The following is a 16,338-nucleotide window of genomic DNA, read 5'->3' as shown; positions in this document are numbered from 1 at the left end:
TTTTAGCAGAGTTGCAAAGAAAAAGCCATGTATCAGACTGGCCAATAAAAATACAAGATTAAGATGGGAAAAAGAACACAGAGACTGGACAGAGGAACTCTGCCTGGAAGGCCAGTAATTCCACTGTTAACTTTGAGACTGGTTGAGACTTTTAAAATTATAAACTTGGATTAGCTAACACAACGTGACATTGGAACACAGGAGTGATGGTTGCTGATAATGGGCCTCTGTACGCCTATGTAGATAAAAGAAATCTGCCGTTTCCAGCTACAATAGTCATTTACAACATAAACAATATCTACACTGTATTTCTGATCAATTTTATGTTCTTTTAATGGACAAAAAAAATGTGCTTTTCTTTCAAAAGTAAGCATTTCACAGTAAAGTCTACACTTGTATTAGGGGCATGTGACAAATAAAGTTTGATTTGATATCATCCCTTTCCTTCCTACCATATAAACTGGGAATTGGCCCTTTAACTGTGCCTCTATATCCTCCTGTGTTATCAACACAGCGCTGCAGTAGCCCACACGACCAGCATGTTGACCTCCAAATACAGTCCTACCAACCACAACCAGAACAATACAAATGTTCCGCCCAGTTTTTTTTTTAAGGCTTGCTGTTTATTAATCTTTTCCTACAACAGCAAATTACAGAAGCAGTATTGAAAATAAAAGTTTTTTTTTTTTTGGTAAAAAAAATGTGCACAAAATTTGAATGACAGTACAAAACGAAGCTCTAATAATCCAGGTAAATGGGGACATAACTATAGGAATTTTGTATACCTTTTTACAATAATGAAAACATCTCAATTTGTACATTTCTGAATTATATCACAATCTGAAACTATAAAAAGAAGAAAGAAAATGAACACAGTTTTTTTCAGTTTTAGATTTTCTTTACAAATTAATGCTATGAACACAAACTTCTTAAATATATTTATCAGTGCAACATTGTTTCTTTTTAGTTTCCACCCTACAGTATCCTTTTCTCTAGTTACCAGACTGTGGATACTGTCCTCAAAGCTGAATGCACAAAACAGTAAGCATTGCAAAGTGGGACATCAAACCTGAAATGAACAAAAGCCAAGCTGAGCATGTGTTCACCACAGCACACGACATAGTACACAGATATAGCAGATGTCCTCCTGTTCAACATCATTATGTCTCTGATTGTTGTGGTGTAGAAAATCCAATGGGCCTTTCCAATGGTCAAGCCCTCCTTAGACCTTTAATTCCCCATCCAAAACTCTTTTGGAGCATTGCTAGTTCCATCGGTAGGTCTCAAGAGATTTCAGAGTTTACATTGACGCAAGATATGCAACTTCAGCTGAAAAACATGTATAAAAATGAACCATCAAACACTGCAGTTTCTATAGTCAACCCACCTTCCTCTTTTTGAAATTGCCCGGGAGTCCATTCCAGTCAGTGCAACGCAAGAGGTCAATTTCCTGTGAACGTTTATTGAAAAAGGTGTGGATGTGGTTAAAAGGCTGCGGACTGTCCAGTAGTAGTGTGCTGATCACAAACCCCTCCCCAAGTAGAAGAGGTATCCAATCATCCTTTGGTAAAGACAACAGGGCGAGTGACCTGATTCGCCATGCATGATGACATCACTCGACCGCTTAGCTCTGTACCAGCGTCCTTCCCTTATGACATCCGCCCTGACATCGCAACATTTGGCTGCTACACGTTTTATAGACGTAAACCTAGGCCGTAGTGTGTCCAATATGTGACAACACAATACAAACCTATGATCATGATTATGAAAATCTAACCTGTTGTGTGAACATGAAAGCCAGTTGTGAAAGCCTTTCTTCAGTAAGCCCCCCTCGGCCTAAATCACTCTAGAGAGGATTTAGACGTTGAATGACAAAGTGCATTCTAAGTTGCAATGTTTTTTTTGTAGGACAATCCACAGAGGCCTGGGAAAGGAGATACCTAGTCCGTTGCACAACTGAATGCATTCAACCAAAATGTGTCTTGAGCATTAAAGCCCTCTGAAGGGGGCTGCCTTAATCAACATCCACGGCACACAGTTGTTTTGGGGGGGTAAACCGCCTTGCTCAAGGGCAAGAAAGGTAGATTTCTCCACCTTGTCAGCTCAGGGATTTGAACAAGCAACCTTTTGGTTACTGTCCCAACTCTCTAACCCACTAGACTACCTGCTACCTATGGAACTAGAGGTGGTCAACTCCACTGGTCAACTCATATAGCTAAAGCAAAGCAAAAGCAATGGTTGTTTTTTTTTGGTATGCTGGCAGACAGACATTCCATATATCTTCCTCCACTGCTGCTGTTGATATGAGAGAAGAGGACAGACCCTGTGTGTGGGGAGGAGGATAGGGGTGTGTGGCTGCCATATGTTAATTAGTGTGTTGAAGTTAATAACATGAATACAACTGTTTGTCTTTTTTGATTTGTGTTTATGATAACTTCTTCGTTGTCCCCTCCATGGTGTCATGAAGTGGATTGCATCTAGGGAACAGAGATGACATTGGCTGCTCAGTCAGGTTGAACGAGCAAGTCTTCTTTGAACGTGCACTGAACTGTCCTAACAGCGGTCTATCTTCACACAGCACACAGAGTCTGCTCTCTCTTCCGGAGAGCAACGAAATGAAACAATACAACCACAGCACTTCACTCTTCACAACAACAGTCAAATGATTGTATTTACAACACAACCCATTGAAAAAAAGGGATACCGCAGCTTTTTTGTTGTTTTTTACCTTTTACTTTCTTAAAAAAGGGCATTAAAATATATTAAAACTTATATACAATATTATGTGTGTCTGGGACAGAGGGAGAAAAGCGCCATGGAGGGATTGGATTGGATCATGTTTTGTAGACTTGATTATTAGCTAATTTAAAAGCCCCTGCTTTAGTTTTCGGATCATTATCATAACGTTGTCAGAACTTAATGGAGGAAAAATAGCCAACTAAGGTGTATTAAAGGCACTGTCAGAACCATCTACTGCCAAGGGGCGTGACCGTTACCCTTAACCTCTGATCCGCACCTGTAGACAGAGGCAGAGGGCAGGGGTCATAAGGGGGGGGCACGCCCTGCTTCTATCCCCCCATGTGGCAGTAGTACCAACAACATTGTCAGTTATGGTTCATTTTTGATTTTGATACTTCTCTTTCAACACAAAAATAACAACTTTGATTTAAAATAATAATAACAAAATGGTTTCTTCCTCCCAGAAAATGATAAATACTTTAAACATTATAATCATTAAATTGGTCTCAACACCAGCATCCGATTGTAAAAATGAATGAAAATCAAATAGAAAAATTAAAATAATCATCTCATCATCTGTACAGATTTTTTCTCCTGTATTTAATTTTGTACACAGTGTCCCCTACTGGTAGGTTCCTGTTACTGCAGCTCCTGAGAAAAGCAATGGATCAGTCACAACCTCCCATTGGTTCCTGAACCTGGGCCTCCTCCAATGAGAGGCTTCCGGCAGTCCCTTTAGGCCCGGCAACTTATTGAGTCTTGGCTATGCCTACAGTCTTGTGCACTCCCCACACGCACGTCTCACTTCCCCCTTCCTATTCACGCCTCTGTGTATGAGTTCTGTGAATTGAGTTTGTCCTTCTTTAGCTTGACTCCATCCACCAGCTCAAAGTTATAGTTCTCCAGAGCGGATAAGTTCCTGTCAGACATGTGGCCATGTGAGCAGGCACAGTAGAGGACGACCCCACAGATGGCCCCCAGGAAGACCCCTAGGGCGCTCATAGCGATGATGGTGATGAGGATAGGGTCCAGTGTCTTGAGCATGTTACCTGCCCCGCCACTGACACCGTTCAGGATCTCATTGTTTTCCACGATCTCAGGGAAGTCTGTGATGTCCACAACTGCAGGAGAGAATGAGCAGGAGAGGGTCAGTAGACTGGCGTAATGTGCCCTATAAGGACAACATTCGTCTCATATTCAACCGTCCCACTATTCAAGGAAATCTACAGCTTTGTAGATAGCTGTTGCATATGTTTGGACAAAGCTTTTTTTTTTGTGTGATTATTTTTCAACACTAAATCCCTATGCTGTGTGTAACAGATAAGAGAGAGTGAAGAAGAGGTGAGAGGTGAAATCTGTGGTAATCTCGTAAACGCTTTGTATCAATATGTAATAGGGTGACTTACGGATTTCATTGAATCTGTCTTCAGGCAGCATGGGCTCTGTAGGAACATCAGGATCTGTTGAGGAAGACAGAGAGATAGAAAAGTCCTTTCCTCCAGCACAATAATCATTTCACTCTTTATTTTACTTGGCAAGTCAGTTAACAAAAAATTCTTATTTTCAATGATGGCCTAGGAACAGTGGGTTATCTGCCTGTTCAGGGGGAGAACAACAGACTTAGACCTTGTCAGGTCAGGGGTTTGAACTTGTAACCTTCTGATTACTAGTCCACTGCTCTAACCACTAGGCTACCCTGCCACCCCAACTGAACATGATATAGAGGGCCGGTTTCCGGGACACAGATGAAACATAGTCCTGAACAACAAACAAAGCACCTTCAAAGGAGAGTCTGCATTTTAGTCCAGGACTTTGTTTCATCTGTGTCTGGGAAAGCAATGTAGAGGCCTGTAGAGACAGGTGTTCTTAGGTCACTGGCTCAAATCTGGCTTGAACGATCAATGTAGGAAAGAAACACTCACCCTTGCAGTCAGCCATGTTCAGATTGTCAAGGATCTTGATATCGTCCACAGCGATATCACCCCAGCTCTTCCTCTCCACCAACCCTTCAATCACCACCTGGGAGAAAGAGAGAACAACCTTTTGACAACTTTACAACAACCTCTCAACAACTCATTTCCCATTTTAAATCACCTCGCTAATCACTAAGTAGCACTAATCAAACCAAACGTGCCCTGCAACTAAAACAGTGTTGAATTTATACATATCAAACGTACATTACATGGTCAAAAGTATGTGGACACCTGTTCGTCAAACATCTCATTCCAAAAATAATGGGCATTAATATGGAGTTGGTCCCCTCTTTGCTGCTGTGACAGCCTTCACTCTGAATCGTCATTGTATGCTGTGGCATTAAGATTTTCCTTCACTGGAACTATGGGGCCTAGCCCGAACCATGAAAAATAGCCCCAGACCATTATTCCTCCACAATAACAGCACTTACAGTTGACCAGGGCAGCTCTAGCAGGGCATACATTTGACCAACTGACTTGTTGGAAAGGTGGCATCTTATGACGGTGCCACATTGAAAATCACTGAGCTCTTCAGTAAGGCCATTCTACTGCCAATGTGGTGATTGCATGGCTGTGTGCTTGATTTTATACAGCTGTCAGCAACGAGTGGGGCTGAAAAGGGCAGAATCCACTGATTTGAAAGGGTTGTTCGCATACTTTTGTATATATAATGTAGTTGTAATGTATATGAGACATACTACATTGATCTGTCCAATCCTATAGATCAGAGACTCTCTCTCCATACCTGATAGGATTTACTGGAGTGCGGCACCAGCACGCGTCCCTCTCTCCAGCGGTTGCCCTGGTGACCGCTGACGGTCCACAGAAGTATGTCGGCCATGCCATCCACCGTCTCCTTCCTCTGTTTGATGTGTAGCGTGCCGATGTGCGAGCCAAACATGTGGTACCAGAACGAGACGCACAGGTCAGACTGACCGACTGTCACCACCGGACTGACCAGCCTAGCAACCTCCGTTTCCTGGGCGCCCGTCGCTAGTGTGTAGATGAAATTACCAGATCCACCTGGATGGGACATGACAAGGGGAAAGGGCCAATGAGAAAAGGAAGATGTGATGTCATCACTCTTCAGCTAAAAGGCAGTGGTGGGAAAACAAATCACCTAGAGTGGCAAACCTTGGTTTTGACAGTTAGAATACGTGTGACCAGCTCTGTCTTGAAGGACTTAGAAAAATAGATTGTGTGTGATACAATGTGTCAGAAGACTAGGTCAACTGGATATAAATGACTTACACAGTTGTCATTAGCTTACGTTGTTGTTGTTGGTGTGTCTGTACCTGTGTGGTCCATGTTGGGTCCATTGTTGATGTGTCTGTGTGTCTGTACCTGTGTGGACCATGTTGGGTCCAGTGTTGATGTGTCTGTGTGTCTGTGCCTGTGTGGTCCATGTTGAGTCCAGTGTTGATGTGTCTGTGTGTCTGTACCTGTGTGGTCCATGTTGGTTCCAGTGTTGATGTGTCTGTGTGTCTGTGCATATGTGGTCCATGTTGGGTCCAGTGTTGATGTGTCTGTGTGTCTGTGCCTGTGTGGTCCATGATTGAGTCCAGTGTTGATGTGTCTGTACCTGTGTGGTCCATGTTGGGTCCAGTGTTGATGTGTCTGTACCTGTGTGGTCCATGTTGAGTCCAGTGTTGATGTGTCTGTGTGTCTGTGCCTGTGTGGTCCATGTTGAGTCCAGTGTTGATGTGTCTGTGTGTCTGTACCTGTGTGGTCCATGTTGGTTCCAGTGTTGATGTGTCTGTGTGTCTGTGCATATGTGGTCCATGTTGGGTCCAGTGTAGATGTGTCTGTACCTGTGCGGTCCATGTTGGGTCCAGTGTTGATGTGTCTGTACCTGTGTGGTCCATGTTGGGTCCAGTGTTGAGCGTGGGTGTGCCACTGGACTGTATCTGCCATCTGAAGCCGCTGTCCTCTGAGGTCCAACCGCAGAACGAGGGGTCGTTGGCCCAGCCAAAATCACACGCAAACCACAGGAACGCTGCGGAGCAGGGGACAGATCACAGGTCAGTCTGTCACATAGAGACACACATAAACATTCTAGATTCTGTAGTAGGTCAGACCACAAACTGGTTGAAATAGACCATTGTATAAACATGACTCAGAGGGGATTTGTGATAACCTGAGGGCTCACTAGATTAGATACAGCGAATGTTGTGGAGATGATTTATTTGGGTAAATCACTAGAGGGAAGCAGAGAACTGTGAAACTCAAATATCAGAAGAAAGGGCTCTTGAGCTTCATAAAAAACCTACGAGACACAGCGAGAGGGAGAGACAATGAGAGGAGGGTAAATCCTGCCAGAATAGGGTGGATGGGGGGTGGGACTTTGCAAGGAGATGTTGAATAAATACAGTTAATGTTCTCTTTTAATAAACAGAGCGCATGAACAGGATATGGACTCATAAAAAAAGATGTACAATGACAATAAGATAGCAGGAGAGAGAGAGAGAGAGAGAAAGCGAGTATGTGTGTGTGTGTGTTCACAGCAGCCTACTGAGGGAGATGACTTTATAATGAGCCCCACACACACACACAGAGCTGAAAGGCCTTCTGAGAGTACAGTATGTATGTAAGAGTGGGGCAATGGGGAGCTTCGTTTTGTTATCAAATTGGATAAAGAAAGAGACTTCCAAAGAAGCAGCACAAGGGAGATATGTTAAGGATGTCAGCTCTGCCTCTGAAAGCCTGTATATCGGTGTCTGTGCAAGCGCTAAGGCCCCAGCTCTCCAAAGAATAAAAAATGTGAGCCAATATTCCCTTTAATAATTTCTGGGTTTTACTAGTTTCTGCAGGCAGCAGAATATATTTACCCATTAAACACAAAGGATGGAATTCCCATGTGGAACCACATTTCAGGCACACAGACACATTTTTTCTGAAGACATCCTGTTCCCAATTAAGAGGTTTTTGGTTTTTCCGTTCTAAGGAGGATTGGAGCAGGGATAGTGACAAGCTCTCTGTAAGACGAGCAGCCCCACAGTTCACATCTGATGAATAGCAGAGGACAGATTTTTCTTCAGTAGACTACTACTGGAAAAAAAACGATTTCCACCCACACAACGAATGAACCTCACACACATGGATTCTAAGCCCCTCACACACGCATACAATCACACAGACACACGTCTTGTATACAGTACATTGATAATACAATGGGTCCTAACCTGGGATGGTGTCCACATCTGTCATAGCCTCTGGCATTGTGGTTCCACCTGTCAGAACAACACAGTGTTAGCACAGTTAGCCTAGCCGTAGCCTGGGAAATCCCAGACATAGGGCAACCGCACTAGGAACATTGGTTACATTGTGGGAGGCGACCCGTCTGTCTAGAGAGACTAGCCTAGCCGTAACACATAACAGTGTAGCATAGTTAGCCTAGCTGTAAAGCATAAAACATAGCATAGTTAGCCTAGCCGTAACACATAACAGTGTAGCATAGTTAGCCTAGCAGTAAAACATAAAACATAGCATAGTTAGCCTAGCCGTAACACATAACAGTGTAGCATAGTTAGCCTAGCCGTAACACATTAAACATAGCATAGTTAGCTTAGCCGTAACACATTATTCTGGTGCCAAACGGATGCCCCCTCCTTCTATGTCTCTTTACTCCTACCAAACACGCCCACACTCCCTCTTTCACTATATGTAGGGCCAGGAGGGAGCGAACCAGAGTGACTGAGAGTGCCATGCACATCACTGATCACTGGAGACTGCTGTGCTGAAATGGGGCTAGGAGAGAGGAATAGCCAAAGGGAGAACTCCATGCCCGTGTCCCAAATAGCACCCTATTCCCTATGTAGTGCACTGCTGCTGACCAAAGCCCTATGGGCCCTGGGGAAAAGTTGTACACTATAAAAGGAACAGGGTGCCTGTCGGGACATATCCATAGGGAACAGCAACGTATAGAAAGGTGGAAGTCAGGGGCAGTAAGGCAGGTTATTATCAGGTTAGTGGAGAAAGAGGCCAGGCTAGAAAGAGACCAGGGCTGCTGAGAGATAAAAGGCTGAGAGGGAAACACAGCTGGGTGGGGGATGGGAGGAGGAGGAGAGGCAGACAGGTGCAGGTGAGAGGGAAACACAGCTGGGTGGGGGATGGGAGGAGGAGGAGAGGCAGACAGGTGCAGGTGAGAGGGAAACACAGCTGGGTGGGGGATGGGAGGAGGAGGAGAGGCAGACAGGTGCAGGTGAGAGGGAAACACAGCTGGGTGGGGGATGGGAGGAGGAGGAGAGGCAGACAGGTGCAGGTGAGAGGGAAACACAGCTGGGTGGGGGATGGGAGGAGGAGGAGAGGCAGACAGGTGCAGGTGAGAGGGAAACACAGCTGGGTGGGGATGGGAGGAGAAGGAGAGGCAGACAGGTGCAGGTGAGAGGGAAACACAGCTGGGTGGGGGATGGGAGGAGGAGGAGAGGCAGACAGGTGCAGGTGAGAGGGAAACACAGCTGGGTGGGGGATGGGAGGAGGAGGAGAGGCAGACAGGTGCAGGTGAGAGGGAAACACAGCTGGGTGGGGGATGGGAGGAGGAGGAGAGGCAGACAGGTGCAGGTGAGAGGGAAACACAGCTGGGTGGGGGATGGGAGGAGGAGGAGAGGAAGACAGGTGCGAGGGCAGGTCAAGTGTGAGGGAAGATGTTCGGTTGAGGGTGGAAGACAGGCTCTGAGGTGCACGAGATAAGGTTTCTCATTAGGTTGTAAAGGGGTAAAGATGGGGTTGCAGGTGCAGGTGATTAGGTGTGTGTGTGTGTTTATGTAGGTATGTGGGCTTAGTATAAAGCGAGAGTAGGGGTAGAGGAGTAGGGGAGGTAGCAGTCTCATGAGAGTGATGTTAGCACCTGTCACTTCGTAGTCATCACCTGTTCCACTGTGGCAGCTGGCCTGGTCATCATCACAGTCGTCTGATGGGGCGGTGGTGGGGACGGGCGTGGTGGGGGGGATTGTGGGAGCTGCGGAGGAGAGAGGGAGAGAGAGGGGAAGAGAGAGAGAAAGTTAATGTTAATCTTGCGTTCAGCTGCTCCTTTGTAGGGTTTGCGGTATCACATACCACACACACACACTACGCACATACACTACACACATACACTACACACATAAACCACACACATACACCACACACATACACTATGCACATACACCACACACATACACTACGCACATACACCACACACATACACTACACACATACACCACACACATAAACTACACACATACACCACGCACATACACCACGCACATACACCACGCACATACACCACGCACATACACCACGCACATACACTACACACATACACTACACACATACACTACACACATACACTACACACATACACCACACACATACACCATACACATACACCATACACATACACCACGCACATACACTACACACATACACTACACACATACACTACACACATACACCATGCACATACACCACGCACATACACCACACACATACACCACACACATACACCACGCACATACACTACACACATACACTACACACATACACCACACACATACACCACACACATACACCACGCACATACACTACGCACATACACCACACACATACACTACACACATACACCGCACACATACACCACGCACATACACTACACCACATACACCACACACATAGAGTACACCACATACACTACGCACATACAGTACACCACATACACTACGCACATACACCACACACATACACTACACGCATACACTACACACATACACCACACACATACACTACACACATACACTACGCACATACACCACACACATACACTACACACATACACTACACACATACACCACACACATACACTACACACATACACTACGCACATACACTACACACATACACCACACACATAGAGTACACCACATACACCACACACATAGAGTGCACCACATACACTACGCACATACAGTACACCACATACACTACGCACATACACCACACACATACACTACGCACAGACACCACGCACATACAGTACACCACATACACTACGCACAGACACCACGCACATACACTACGCACAGACACCACGCACATACAGTACATCACATACACTATGCACATACACTACACACATACACCACACACATACACCACGCACATACAGTACACCACGCACATACGCCACGCACATACACCACGCACATACACTACGCACATACAGTACACCACATACACTACGCACATACAGTACACCACATACACCACACACATAGAGTACACCACATACACTACGCACATAGAGTACATCACATACACTACGCACATACAGTACACCACATACACCACACACATATACCACGCACATACAGTACACCACGCACATACAGTCCACAACACACATACAGTACACCACATACACCACGCATACAGTACACCATGCATACAGTACACCACGCACATACACCACGCACATACACCACGCATACAGTACACCACGCACATACAGTCCACAACACACATACAGTACACCACGCATACAGTACACCATGCATACAGTACACCACGCACATACACCACGCAAATACACTACGCATACAGTACACCACGCACATACACCACACACGCAAACATATACAAACACATACAAGGCAGGCCATGCCAGTGGATTCAATCACTGAGCTATTAACAGCCCCCTTTTATCAGGATACAGAGGAAGTCTTAGTGTGAATAGAGCCGGTGGATGCTGAGGCTTTAGGTTTGTGTCCCAAATGGCACCCTATTTGTGAACTACTAAATTGTGAACTACTTTTGACCAGGGCACTACTTAGGGAATAGGGTGCCATTTGGAACAGAGCTAGATTTGTGTTTAGACTGGAGATCAGATGCATGAGTCTAGAATTGGGCTGGAGGCTGGGCCCCACCCTGGCCTATAATTAGGGCCCACTGACCTCGTTGGATGTGGGCAAGGCCGCAGTTCTGATCCATGCTCCGCTAACACACAGCCTGGATGTGTTTACCCTGACAGAGTAATGAGTGGGCTTTCCCAGGACAGTGAGAGGGAGGGAGGGAAGAAGGGAGGGAAGAAGGGAGGGAAGAAGGGAGGGGGATGGAGAGACAGGGAGATGGAGAGACAGGGAGATGGAGATGGAGAGAGAGGGAGATGGAGAGACAGGGAGATGGAGAGAGAGGGAGATGGAGAGAGGGAGATGGAGAGACAGGGAGATGGAGAGAGAGGGAGATGGAGAGAGAGGGAGATGGAGAGACAGGGAGATTGAGAGACAGGGAGATTGAGAGACAGGGAGATGGAGAGAGAGGGAGATGGAGAGACAGGGAGATGGAGAGACAGGGAGATGGAGAGAGAGGGAGATGGAGAGACAGGGAGATTGAGAGACAGGGAGATTGAGAGACAGGGAGATGGAGATAGAGGGAGATGGAGAGACAGGGAGATGGAGAGAGAGGGAGATGGAGAGACAGGGAGATGGAGAGACAGGGAGATGGAGAGACAGGGAGATGGAGAGAGAGGGAGCTGGAGAGAGAGGGAGATGGAGAGACAGGGTGATGGAGAGAGAGGGAGATGGAGAGACGGAGATGGAGAGACAGGGAGATGGAGACAAGGAGATGGAGAGACAGGGAGATGGAGAGACAGGGAGATTGAGAGAGAGGGAGATTGAGAGACAGGGAGATGGAGAGAGAGGGAGATGGAGAGACAGGGAGATGGAGAGAGAGGGAGATTGAGAGACAGGGAGATGGAGAGACAGGGAGATGGAGAGAGAGGGAGATGGAGAGACAGGGAGATGGAGAGACAGGGAGATTGGAGAGAGGGAGATGGAGAGACAGGGAGATGGAGAGAGAGGGAGATGGAGAGACAGGGAGATGGAGAGACAGGGAGATGGAGAGAGAGGGAGATGGAGAGACAGGGAGATTGAGAGAGAGGGATATTGAGAGACAGGGAGATGGAGAGAGAGGGAGATGGAGAGGCAGGGAGATTGAGAGAGAGGGAGATTGAGAGAGAGGGAGATGGAGAGACAGGGAGATGGAGAGAGAGGGAGATGGAGAGAGAGGGAGATGGAGAGAGAGGGAGATGGAGAGAGAGGGAGATGGAGAGACAGGGAAATGGAGAGACAGGGAGATGGAGAGACAGGGAGATGGAGAGACAGGGAGATGGAGAGAGAGGGAGATTGAGGGAGATGGAGAGACAGGGAGATGGAGAGACAGGGAGATGGAGAGAGAGGGAGATGGAGAGACAGGGAGATGGAGAGAGAGGGACATTGAGAGAGAGGGAGATTGAAAGACAAGGGGAGAGGAGAGAGTGCATGTGTAATCTAGAATTCCCCTCTGCTATATGAAATATTAGTGATCAACCTCTGTCAGATTCAGGGTGGAGTGGTCATTGACAGGGTCAATGCTCCAGCTGGAATTTATCTGAATTTATCTGTACTCCTGGGGCTTAGCTTACACACCACCACTCACGTACCTGTGTCTGTATTTGTGTGTGTGTGTGTCTGCGTCTGTGTCAGTGTGTGTGTGTGTTTTTGAGTGTGTGGTGGCATTAACAGTGAAAACAAGCATTATCATCCTTCTAAAGCCCCGGTGGGACTCCATGGCTTACACAGGGCTGCGCTCGCTACAGCCCTGAAATCCAATATGTAAATCCACTTAGGCCTGGCCCGCCAGAGCATGTTCTCATAGCAGGGAGGGGAGGGAGGGAGAGAGACGACAGAGTGAAAGACAGGTGGAGAGAGACAGAGAGAGAGAGAGAGAGAGAGAGAGAGAGAGAGGGGCGAGGTGAAGAGAGCGAGACAGAGAGAGAGCGAGGCAGACAGAGGGGAGAGGAGAGAGAGAAAGGATGGAACAGGGACTGGAAGAGGTTGGCAGTAATCCTCAGGGCAGATGGGGTTTCATTTGATCCCATGTAATATGTATGAGCGGTCTTGCTTCAGGAATGGCTTTGATGCAGCATGCATGGAGACTGGACAACTGTCCCTCTCAGGGAGAGATAGAGGGGCCTACTGGGCCCTGGACAGCTGTTGACTCCACGTGGAGAATTGTTCTAAGCATCTTTAAATACCCCAACCTTGACAAACACCATGTATTCAGCCGTAGAACTGTCATCACACGGATGACAGAAGATGTGTGTGTGTGTATGTGTGCGTCAGTGGAGGCTGCTGAGGGGAGGACGGCTCATAATAATGGCTGGAATAAAGTCAATGGAATAGTATCAGCCACATGGAAACCGCATGTTTAATGTGTTTGATACCATTCCATTGACTCCATTCCAGCCATTATTATGAGCCGTCCTCCCCTCAGCAGCCTCCACTGGTGTGCGTGTGTGTTTGTAGTATACATGTGTCTACAATTAAAATGCGTGTGTGTGTAGGATTCCATTTGCGGCCTACCTTCGATCTCACAGCCCAGGAGCTCGAGGCGCAGGCCCATCCCAGCAGGGGTGGACCTCTCTGGGTAAACCCTGATGTATCGGGTCAGCAAGGGCTCCACGGTCCTCAGCTCTGGAGTATCGTAGTTCTGATTCCCCTCGAAAATCTGTGGAGAGGACCACCTGTGTTAGTTCATCGACAAGGGCAGAGGAGAAGTCCTACATCGTACACACTGCAGCTGAGAGAGAGGCTGAGATAGGCCGATACAGATACAGAGAGAGACAGATACACACAGAGAGAGAAAACGAGAGAGAAATGTTCCTGTCTGATAATGTCATTGCTCTCTCTGATGTCTCTCTCCTATCACAGAGACCCTAAGGCAGACTTATTCCTTCCTTTGGAAAATGAGCAGGGCTCGAGCAGGGCTGAGAGAGGGGAGAAAACAATGGAAGATGGACCAGATTTCTCCGGCTGACATCTAAAAAGCACTGTCGGTGGGACTGTAAACGAGAGCCCGGTGGCTACAACTAGCACCTGCCACCCCAGCAGGACACCGCGGTCAAGGGCAGCCTCAGCTCACTCTGTCTCGGCTCAGCCTCAGAAGTCCTCTATTTAGAGGAAAGAGAGAGGCTAGGGACATTTTTCTTTGGGAATAACGTAGCGAAGGGGTAAGATAGAGGAGAGGACTAATGCTTTCTCGTTGCTCAGCAGTTCTGGTCTTGTCATCTGAATAAGACAGGAGGATTCTGTTTGGGAATAACAGAGGTACACGTAGAGGCGAGGAGATGAAAGGACAGGAGAGTAGAGGAGAAGAGGAGAGGTACAGGAAAGTAGTGGAGATGAGGAGAGGAGAGGTAGAGGAGGGGACAGTGATGGGGTGTAGTGGATTAGTGACCATTAACACTGGAACACGTCTTGTCTGTCTTTGATGCTCGGAGGTTCTTAGGGAAAGAGGGAGAGATGGAGAAACAAGTAGGACAGGAAGATGCCCAGCCTCTCACTCCTTCAGAAATCAACCATTAGGTGATCTGGAACACACTTACACCACATCCTGTCGGAGAAAGTTGTAATTGGGGACAGGGCTGTAGAGGTACTTCCTGGAGGTGTGCGTCTGTGTGTGTGTGTGTGCGAGGCGTGTGTACGGTGTGTGTGTAAGGCGCTGTGTGGGCGTGTGACACACTCAAAGCATGCCGACGGCGGCAGATACATCTAGGGTCGTTTCTGCGTGTCACACGCCCTCTCTCAGCTCTCCTGCCTTCTTCTCCGCTCTCTCAGCTCTCCTGCCTTCTTCTCCCCTCTCTCAGCTCTCCTGCCTTCTTCTCCCCTCTCTCAGCTCTCCTGCCTTCTTCTCCGCTCTCTCAGCTCTCCTGCCTTCTTCTCCGCTCTCTCAGCTCTCCTGCCTTCTTCTCCCCTCTCTCAGCTCTCCTGCCTTCTTCTCCGCTCTCTCAGCTCTCCTGCCTTCTTCTCCGCTCTCTCAGCTCTCCTGCCTTCTTCTCCCCTCTCTCAGCTCTCCTGCCTTCTTCTCCGCTCTCTCAGCTCTCCTGCCTTCTTCTCCGCTCTCTCAGCTCTCCTGCCTTCTTCTCCGCTCTCTCAGCTCTCCTGCCTTCTTCTCCCCTCTCTCAGCTCTCCTGCCTTCTTCTCCCCTCTCTCAGCTCTCCTGCCTTCTTCTCCCCTCTCTCAGCTCTCCTGCCTTCTTCTCCGCTCTCTCAGCTCTCCTGCCTTCTTCTCCGCTCTCTCAGCTCTCCTGCCTTCTTCTCCGCTCTCTCAGCTCTCCTGCCTTCTTCTCCGCTCTCTCAGCTCTCCTGCCTTCTTCTCCGCTCTCTCAGCTCTCCTGCCTTCTTCTCCGCTCTCTCAGCTCTCATGCCTTCTTCTCCGCTCTCTCAGCTCTCCTGCCTTCTTCTCCGCTCTCTCAGCTCTCCTGCCTTCTTCTCCGCTCTCTCAGCTCTCCTGCCTTCTTCTCCGCTCTCTCAGCTCTCTGCCTTCTTCTCCGCTCTCTCAGCTCTCCTGCCTTCTTCTCCGCTCTCTCAGCTCTCCTGCCTTCTTCTCCGCTCTCTCAGCTCTCCTGCCTTCTTCTCCGCTCTCTCAGCTCTCCTGCCTTCTTCTCCGCTCTCTCAGCTCTCCTGCCTTCTTCTCCGCTCTCTCAGCTCTCCTGCCTTCTTCTCCCCTCTCTCAGCTCTCCTGCCTTCTTCTCCGCTCTCTCAGCTCTCCTGCCTTCTTCTCCGCTCTCTCAGCTCTCCTGCCTTCTTCTCCGCTCTCTCAGCTCTCCTGCCTTC

General features: G+C 47.8%; 1 protein-coding gene across 2 annotated transcripts in view; it reads right to left on the bottom strand.

The window, feature by feature from the left end:
- Window positions 1-587: 587 nt before the first annotated feature.
- LOC112215586 (neuropilin-1a) overlaps window positions 588-16,338 on the bottom strand; it is an 82,316-nt gene continuing 66,565 nt past the window's right edge. The window contains exons 12-19 of one of the 2 annotated variants that reach the window (XM_024374728.2): window positions 14,087-14,231; window positions 9,559-9,669; window positions 7,895-7,942; window positions 6,565-6,708; window positions 5,458-5,735; window positions 4,662-4,758; window positions 4,146-4,199; window positions 588-3,860 (exon numbers count right to left, since the gene is read on the bottom strand). In XM_024374728.2, coding sequence (XP_024230496.1) covers window positions 3,559-3,860; window positions 4,146-4,199; window positions 4,662-4,758; window positions 5,458-5,735; window positions 6,565-6,708; window positions 7,895-7,942; window positions 9,559-9,669; window positions 14,087-14,231 — 1,179 coding nt within the window. In that variant the 3' untranslated portion in view covers window positions 588-3,558. The remainder of the gene's footprint in view (window positions 3,861-4,145; window positions 4,200-4,661; window positions 4,759-5,457; window positions 5,736-6,564; window positions 6,709-7,894; window positions 7,943-9,558; window positions 9,670-14,086; window positions 14,232-16,338) is intronic. The other variant, XM_024374729.2, reaches the window with a different exon arrangement.

Source organism: Oncorhynchus tshawytscha, linkage group LG16 (assembly GCF_018296145.1).
Source record: "Oncorhynchus tshawytscha isolate Ot180627B linkage group LG16, Otsh_v2.0, whole genome shotgun sequence".
Taxonomy (NCBI): domain Eukaryota; kingdom Metazoa; phylum Chordata; class Actinopteri; order Salmoniformes; family Salmonidae; genus Oncorhynchus; species Oncorhynchus tshawytscha.
Note: the sequence above shows the minus strand (reverse complement) of the source record. Positions and strands in the feature narration are given on the sequence as shown.